Genomic DNA, 9,283 nt, shown 5'->3' with positions numbered 1-9,283 from the left:
GGCCGAGGCCGGCTGCCTGGGCGGCGTGTGGCACAGGCGCGATGGGCGGACCCACCAGAGGTGGCAGCAGCAGGCGGCCGTGGCTCCGCGTCCCCGGCGCCGCCGCGCTGGTTTCCCTCCGGCCTCCTTTCGCTACCGCACAGTTATGCGGAGGTGAAAGGTCACCAACATGGCGCTGGCCGCCCGTCTTCTGCCTCTGCCCCTGCTTTCTCGGCCGCTGCCCGGCCGGGCCACCCGACTCCGGACTTTGGGTGCCACCGAGGTGAGGCTGTCGCTGGCTGAGTGTTGCTGCTTGTGCCGCCGCCGCTGCCTGGGCTCCAGCGCGGTCCCGGTCCCTCGCTGCACTTGGGCCTGGGCGACCCCGGCGCTGCATTCCCGGGGCCCCCGGCGGCCCCTGCTCGGCCGGGCAGAACTTCTTCCAGCCCTCGCTTCCTTCCCCGCTGGTCCCAGCCGCAGCTACAGCACCGAGGAGCAGCCCCAGCAACGGCAGAAGACCAGAATGATCATTCTGGGCTTCTCCAACCCCATCAACTGGGTCCGGACTCGAATTTACGCCTTCCTTATCTGGGCCTATTTCGACAAGGAGTTCAGCATCGCTGAGTTCTCTGAGGGGGCGAAGCAGGTTGGTTTGGCTTCTCTAACCTGGTCGCCTCGTGCGTGTCAGCTCTCACATGCCCGGGTGTTAAGCAGTGAGGTTCTTCATTACGATCCAAGTTACCAAACGATGGTAGCGACGCAGACAAGCATAGAGCTAGCTGTGTTTGCGTGACCGGCAAGAAGGAGGGATTCAATTAAGACACCAGGGTGACGGTGGCCTCCCAGTATTTTTCACTTCAGGCTTTGAATCGGAGTAAGCTCAAAGCCTGTTTGTTCCTGCCACTTGAAAGCTGTGTAGCCTTTTCCTGGGTATGATTGTGTCTCTTCCCCCCCCCCCCCCCGAATTAGAAAGTCAGAGAAGACAGAGCCTAGCACACAGAGTAGGCACTTCGTAAGTATTTGTGAATCTCAGTGGAGAAGGTATGGTGAGGAATAAGATAACACTGCCGGAGTACTATGATATCATTTTAGGTATGAGCTCTCTGACAGAGCTGTATTGTCATCCTCCTCCTCTACCTACAGCTTCCTTCAAGGATCATGAGGCTGGAGATGGGACTGAGCAATTGTACCCTTTCAAAGAGTTTGCTGAGGCTGCTGGTCTGCTAAGTGCCCAGACCCAGCAAACTGGAATGCTCGGGCATTTGTGATTCCTCGCTCTGGCTTTGCCAGTCATGACCTTACTGAAGGACAAATGATATCACCTTAGAGTGGTCGCTTTGAATCCGGAGATTATTTACAGACTTTGTGTGTCCATATATCTTTCTAAGATGGAAGGCTATTTTAATTTTCCCTGTCAATCCCTAGTATTTCAGAACTATTGACTGAAACAAAGGTATAAGTCATAGTTTATTCCCCAGCTCATATCACCGAAGACCATCAGCGTAATAATTTAATAACATTGACTATAATTAACTACATGCTGATATTTATAATTTTACTCCTGGCTTATTTCAGATTTTTTTCCCAAATTGTAGTCATTTATACCCAACTCATGTGATATATTAGTTATAAATTAGTGTTTTCAACTTCATATAATCAAGTGTCACTATTAACTCCGGTTTCCTTGAGTCAACTCTTGGCTAGTACATGTGTTTTCACAAAAATATGGGCTGGAGAGATGGCTTGGCAGTTAAGAGCACTGGCTGCTCTTCCAGAGGTCCTGAGTTCAATTCCCAGCAACCACATGGTGGTTCACAACCATCTGTAATGAGATCTGTTGTCCTCTTCTGGCCTGCAGGCAGAACACTGTATACATAATAAATAAATAAATCTTTTTTTTTTTTTTTTTGAAAGAAGCAAGCTTGAGTAATCATGCCTACCTCAGTGTCATGATGAAGGGTCAATTTACTGCTGGTAGTTCTCTGTGTCAGCTGTGCTTGTAGAGATCAAGTGGTGTGATCCTACACTCTGCAGTACCCGTGTGTGAGTCTACCTTATCATCCGTACATGACTACACTGCTTTATTTATGTGTCAGGAATGGAAATCATATCACATGCAATTGAAAGGGCCTCTTATCTAATCCTCTTTTAGACGTGATGAAGTCAAGTTTTAAAAGGTTAAATTTTAGTGTTCTAGTAACCACAAAAAGTAGCCTTGGTGCTGGAGAGAGAGCTCAGTGGTTAAAGAACACAGGCTACTCTTCCAGAGGTCCTAGGTTCCGTCCCCAGAACCCATATGGCAGCACATAACTGTCTGCAGTTCTCGGTCCAGGGAATCTCACCCTGTCTTCTGGCCTCAGGAGGTACACTATGCTCATGTGGTACCCAGACACATTCTGGCAAAACACTTATAAAATAAGAAATAAATTCCTAATAATAAAAGCGGCCTTGGTCCTCCAGAGTCACCAGCAGTTGAAATGGGTACAGATAATTTAGGCAAATATTTATCATGACATAAGGACATACATAATCTAATGCACTCACTTCCATCAGTATGTATGTATCTTCTTAACTACCCTTGAGCCATGCACTGTTTCTTAGTCTTAGAGCTTTCTTGTCAGCTGTTCAGCATTTTCTGTGAAAAAAGAAGGCTGTTTCCAGAAGTGTCTTGAGGTAGACATTCCTATGTCACTGCAATCCTACCAGGGTGGCCTCATGATGATTACTTTTCAGGGTAACTTTCTCAGGTATGATCTCAACCACACAAACTAGAGATGCAGTTTCTGCATAGTGATTACAGTTCCTGTCCAGATTGCCGCTCCTATTGCATGTGAGAGCTCACCACACGTTATAAGATCTCTGACCCTGAGCACCTCCTTAAGTGTTTAGGGAGACCTGGAATCCATTTGTAGATGCGCATCCTCTCAAAAGCCATCTGCCCTGTATTGTAGTCGTGTGCCAGGTGTCAGAGCAGAGGCCGCAGATTGAATAGCTTAAACACAAGTACTTGAGTATCTAGGTATCGAAGCTTCGCTTCCTCCTGAGGCCTCTGCATTTGTTTCTGTCCGGCATCTCTACTGCCGTAAAGGTGCCAGTGGTCCTGCATTAGGACCTGCACTAACCACCTCATTTTTATCTAATCGCTTCTTTAAAGGGGCGTCTCCAAATGGAATCTCATTCCACAGCTGTGTCGGGCTTTAACATAAGCACGACAGAGAGGTCAGCTGAGCAGTGACTTGCAGTGTTCTCTGTCTGACATGCCTGTGCGTATCCTTTCTCCTGCCAGTTCTTCAGATCTCAGCTACTCCCTTTAGGGAACCCTCTGTGGTCCTATCGGATTAGAGGAGATAGCTCTCTGTGCGCTTTTACCCTACTGTTCCTACCATCCAGTGCTTATTGAACTTGTCTTCTCTCAACAGACTGAGAGCTCCTGAAGTACACACGGGATAAAAATGTACCATTTTCCTCATTGCTGGGAATGTGGAGAATTGTGCTTTCTCTCCCCTCTCCTTAAAATAAGACATCATACTTCAGGTGGAGATCACTGTTGATGATAAACTCTTTCTCTTTTCTCCCACCTTCCTAACCCTACCTTATATCTCTTAGAGAGGTGCTGTCTATAATCCAGCTCTCTAAACTTCCAGTACAGTCTAGACTCTAGAGTGTCCTACATTCTTTCTTTTTTTTTATTAAAATTTTTTTTTATTCATTTTACATACCAACCACAGATCCCCCCTCTCATCCCTCCTCCCAAGTGTCCTCCTTTCTAATTGTTGTCTAGAAATGATTAAGAGATAGATCATAGTTATTTACATCATCATTTCAAAATAAAATATACAGTAAATTTTTACTGAGCTATCTAGTCTATATATACCACACACTGTCATTTCCCAGGACCTAAAAATGGATTCATAATTAGTAGTTGGCTCGTTTGCAGCTGTATATGCGGTCATGCTATCTGAAAAAAGTCAACCAACTTAAAAGCAGTCATGCTCAACATTATTATAATAGTTTTTAATATCCCATTTGCCATGAAGCAAGTCTCTGTTAAATTAACCGTTGACGTATGTATGTTGTATGGTATAATTGTCATCTTTACCCTTCTGTGTTTTTTTTTCAAGGCTTTTGCTCATGTATCTAAGTTGCTGTCACAGTGTAAATTTGATCTACTGGAAGAACTTGTAGCCAAAGAGGTAAAGTGTTCTTTTCATTTCAAAAGTGTATGATTCTTGGAATAGAATGATATAAACATAGTCTCACTTATGTGCTGTCAGGAATTACCTAGTTGAGTAACTTTTATTTTTTAGGATGAGTAGATAAAGGAAAATATTTTAAAAATAGGTCTTAGAAAATCCCATGATAAATATCACTTTTTAAAATACTTTAAAGGGGAGGGAACAGGAGGAGAGGAAGGAAGGGAAACTGTGGTCGGTATGCAAAATAAAAAATTAATAATTGAAAAAATAAAATAATTTAAAAACTTGAATGGGTAAATTGCTGGTTTTCTTTTTCCTACTCAGGTGCTACAGGTATTAAAAGAAAAGGTCGCTTCACTGTCTGATAACCATAAAAATGCACTTGCTGCGAACATAGACGAAATTGTCTATACATCAACAGGGGACATCTCCATCTACTATGATGAGAAAGGTAACGCTGGCCGAGGCAACTTTACATGACCGTTAATTGTTCAAATAAACCAAAGCAGTGAGTACCTCAGGATAGAGGAGTTATGTCTGTGTGAGCTGACGTTTGTAGCCCTTCAAAGCCTGTATCACTTTTCTCGTTTGCAAAACCAGCCCAATATACATAATAAATAAAAAATATGAATTTAAAAAGAAAGAAAAATATACCATATTTGCTGTTTAAATACCTAACTCTGAAAGAGTTGGTGCCTGGTTACTGTTTACAGCAGGAAAATCCAAGGCCAGGTGTGATGGCTTATACCTTTAATCCCAGCAGAGGCAGGAGAATCTCTTGAGTTCAAGACCAGCCAGGATTACATAGAGAGACCCTATCTTGAAAACAAAAAGAAAAAAAATCTCACATATGTTGATGAAAATAGTTTGTTTAGAACAGGCTGCTCCCATGTTTCAAATAAAAATATTTATATATCAGATTTCCTAAAGTGTAGAAAACTTGAGTATTTTACATTCCTAGCTGTGTGTTACAAGGAAGGACTAAAGTATAAAAGGAAACCAGAACAGTATCAGATAAAGACGGATAAGAAAGAAGATTGCAAAGCTCCCAGGTTGCATTAGGTAATGGTGTAAAGCTGGAAGGAACTTTGGTTATCTGGTCCTTTCCCAGTAGCACACCAAAAGTTCATTGCTCACTCAGTCCATTTACAGATTTTCGTATGTGTGCATCACAGGGCAGGCACACGAGAGCAGTAGCCTCTGCTTATATCCTTTGAGGCCATGACAGTGGAGGACTTTGAATTGATACGCTCACATGGGAGTCACTTTGAAATACTGGAAGGTGTCTTGGGTGATACTTGATTCTTCCCTAACATTTCGGAGCCCATTTTAGCACCCTAGTTATTAATTGAGTTATACGTACATTGTGAGACTTAAGGCACAACAATAAAAGAAGAAAGGCCGTTCTTTGGAACAGTTGAGCAGGGACAGAATTGTGGGTGTGGCCTCTTGCTTGTTTTGGGGGCACCAGGTATTTGCCTTAAGAGTATTTCAACTTTAGGAAATGGTGTAAGTGGAGATTAATCCATGTGGTACACTCTACAAAGTCTGTGTCTAACAAACAGTAGATGGTTACCAAGATGCAAAGAGGACAGAGCTCTAAGACAGTTTTTGGAGAAAATGGCGTTAATTCATGTATTTTCAGTTGCTTTGGAATATGCACAAAGGTTGATCTGCGACAAGCAGACTGACTGTTTCTGATTTTGTTTTGGATATGGAGCTGATAGATGATTCTGATTTGTATGTGTGTGTATGTACGTGTGTGTTTTCTCTCTAAGGAAGGAAGTTCGTTAACATCCTGATGTGCTTTTGGTATCTGACTAGTGCCGACATCCCCAGTGAGACTTTAAGTGGAGCCAGTGTGTTTCAGGTGAAGCTGGGGGACCAGAACGTGGAGACTAAACAACTGCTTAGTGCAAGCTATGAGTAAGTATGATCGTGCGGTTCGTTTCCATTGTCCAGAAAATGGAAGCACTGTACAAGTATGAAAACTGACGGGAGCTTGAGGAAGAAAAGGATTGAAATTTGACAAGCTATTTATGAAGAGAAACCGAATATGAAATAGAATTGTTAAAAGTAGAAAGTGGTAGCATTTCACTGGGCATGGTGACTCAGACTTTTCATCCTAACCCTCAGAAGGCAGAGGCAGGTGGATCTCTGTAGCCAGCCTGGTCTACACAGTGAGTTCCCGGCCAGCCAGGGCTACACAGAACTTCACACTGTTTCAGAAGAAAAAAAATAACCCACAGTCAGGGGCTTCAAACAGCCATTCTTTGGCCTGTACTTCACTGTGGTATGAGCTCTGGGCTTCCTCTGCTTCACTTGCATCAGGGAGGGTCTCAAGGACAGGAGGATTGATTCCCACAATGGTTTCAGCTGGCCTGTGTGGTGTCTTGTTCTCTCTGGCAGCTCTTTCTCCAGGACTTTCACAGCTTGGCTTGCAGCTTTAGTTTAGCTTGTGACACCTTTTTTTTTTGGTTTTGGTTTTGGTTTTTCCAGACAGGGTTTCTCTGTGTAGCTTTGCGCCTCTCCTGGAACTCACTCTGTAGCCCAGGCTGGCCTTGAACTCACAGAGATCCGCCTGGCTCTGCCTCCTGAGCGCTGGGATTAAAGGTGTGCTGCACCACCACCACCACCACCACCACCACCACCACCACCACCACCACCACCACCACCACCACCACCACCTCCACCTCCGCCGCCCAGCTTGTGACACCATTTGCCTGGTGACTGAATGCCAAGAGGTAGAACTTGGAAAGTGATGGGCCCATAAACAGAACTAAAGCAACATTTAGTCCCAGGATTTGTACAGTTTAAAGGGTGTCTAGAGACACCCCAGGCCCCATTTTGATGAACAATAAAGAGCAGTGTCACATTACAGAGGTGTGTATGGGAGGAAACGTAAGATGCCCCCATCTTTAGAACTTCAAGTCTGCCATAGTTGGCATAGGTATTATTCATTCAGAAGACATTAATTTATAACCTTTCATATGCTAAACACTCCAGGTCAGATGCAGAATTGAAGGGATGCTGCCTGCCCTTAAAGAGACTTAGAAGAGACATTATTTTGTAATTTTTGGGAAGGTGAGCAGCTAAAGCAAGTCAGTGGAGACACACTTTGTAAGAGAATACTGCTGTTATTTTGCCAGTAATATATAAATTTGTTTTAAAGTAACAACAAATGCCAAAGTGTCCTAGGAAGGAAGATGTATTCTGTCTCACAAGAATCATATCCTCTTTTTTTTCACCTGTCTAAAAGTTTTTTGTTTGTGAGTGCTTGTTTGTTTTGAGACGGCGTCTCACTACGTATTTCTGACTAGTCTGGAACTCACTCTGTAGACCAGGCCGATCTAGAACTCATAGAGTTCCACTCGCCTCTATCTCCTGAGTGCTGGGATTAGCTTGCCATCATGTCTGGCCTGGGAACCATTTGTTCTTGTTCTTGTTTTGTTTTTATGCTTTGATTATAATTATCCAAAATATTCTCTAGATACTCAATACTTGTTTAATTTAAATCTAATAATTGCCTCTTTTAAAATGTCTGTTTATAGTTAAGAGCCGTATCATCAGTACTAAATTTTGTTTCTTCTAATATTCCTTGTAAGACCAGGATGGCTCAAAATGCTCAGACTGGGGCCTGGGGAGATGGTTCAGTGGTTAAGGACACATACTGCTCTTGTAGAAGATCCAAGTTCAATTTCTAGGCCCCACATCCACATACTTACACATACACACACACACACACACACACACACACACACACACACACACAATTAAAAATAAAAATAAATCTCTTTCAAAAACCTGATACTTAAAAGATTGATTTGATGTATATGAACTGAACCAAATTCCACGATTTTTCACTAACTTGGTAACTGATGTTACAGTCTGCCCTGTGTGCTGATATCTAAAGTTCTGTCTGTATACCCGGAGTCCAGTTCCCTTCTGCTCAGAGTGGGCATGCACTTTAGTGAGTAGTTAGTAACAAAATCAAGTGTCTTTCAGGGGCTAGTGGATGTTGAATAGAGATCAGACTATTAAAAATTCAGGAGTTAAGAGTACTTCAGTATTATGGTATTGTTCTGATTAAATTAAAAGAGTAAAGCATTAACCATTGAATTAGGTTCTTTTTAAATACTGCTTGTAATTTATGCTTGCCAGTTGTATAGTTATGTGAGAATATTTGAGTTGGTGGAAGATCACAGTATTTATAATGTTTTTCCTAGATTTCAGAGGGAATTCACACAAGGAGTAAAGCCTGACTGGACTATTGCACGGATTGAACACTCAAAGTTACTAGAATAATCTTTCTTGGAAGAAAATCAGGGTGTGAACTTTTAATAATTGCTGTGAAAAACTAAGGAAGAAACGTTTCTGGATCATTTGGTTTTCACTTAATTAAGTCTGTGGATTACTTTTGTATTATTTGGGAATATTCCTTGCAGTATATCAATATGATACAATAAAGCATTTTCACAGAGTGATAGTGTTCATTAAAGGAGGTCAAAGTAAAACAGAACCACAGCTCCACATTGGTGTTCTCATGTTTTATATGTGTACATGTCATGAACTAATTTTATAGACATGAATTATTGAAACTACTTACATATCTCTAAATTAACAATCCAAGTTTCTAGGAGATTTTAGTTGCTGCTGCCTGACTTGTTTCCATCACTGTCCAGATAAGAAAGACTGGGTAGAACCTCTGTAGAGCATCCCTGTTTGTCCCTGTTGACACCAGTGATGAATGGAGCCAGCCTAGATGTCCACCGACACCAGGGAACATGAAGAAATGTGGTACATACACGCAATGGGATTTTATGTAGCTGTAAAGAAGAATGAATTCATGACATTTGCAAGAAAATGAATGGAACTGGAGATCACTGTGTCTTGTAAAATAAGTCAGACTCAGACAAAAAAAAAATTGCATGTTTTATATGCAGAGTCTAGATTGAAATTTGTGTGTGTCAACATAGACCATGAAAGTAGAAAGGGTCCTCACAGACGGGAGGGAGGCGTTGGGAGGAGGATCATAGAACACACGTGATGTGGGATGTGATACTGAAAGGGAGGTTTAGGTTGGGAGAAAAAAAAAGGCTGGAGAGGGCACA

The 9,283-nt window shown here is 42.6% G+C and overlaps 1 protein-coding gene across 1 annotated transcript; it reads left to right on the top strand.

Moving 5' to 3' along the window:
• The first annotated feature begins 70 nt into the window (after positions 1 to 70).
• Maip1 (matrix AAA peptidase interacting protein 1) lies at positions 71 to 8,653 on the top strand. The gene is made up of 5 exons (XM_006974887.4): positions 71 to 622; positions 4,098 to 4,169; positions 4,497 to 4,623; positions 5,951 to 6,098; positions 8,399 to 8,653. Exons 1-5 carry the CDS (start codon positions 170 to 172, stop codon positions 8,475 to 8,477), a joined length of 879 nt encoding a protein of 292 aa, XP_006974949.1. The 5' UTR covers positions 71 to 169; the 3' UTR covers positions 8,478 to 8,653.
• The last annotated feature ends 630 nt before the right edge of the window (positions 8,654 to 9,283 follow it).

Source organism: Peromyscus maniculatus, chromosome 13 (genome assembly GCF_049852395.1).
Source record: "Peromyscus maniculatus bairdii isolate BWxNUB_F1_BW_parent chromosome 13, HU_Pman_BW_mat_3.1, whole genome shotgun sequence".
Classification (NCBI taxonomy): Eukaryota; Metazoa; Chordata; class Mammalia; order Rodentia; family Cricetidae; genus Peromyscus; species Peromyscus maniculatus.
Note: the sequence above shows the minus strand (reverse complement) of the source record. Positions and strands in the feature narration are given on the sequence as shown.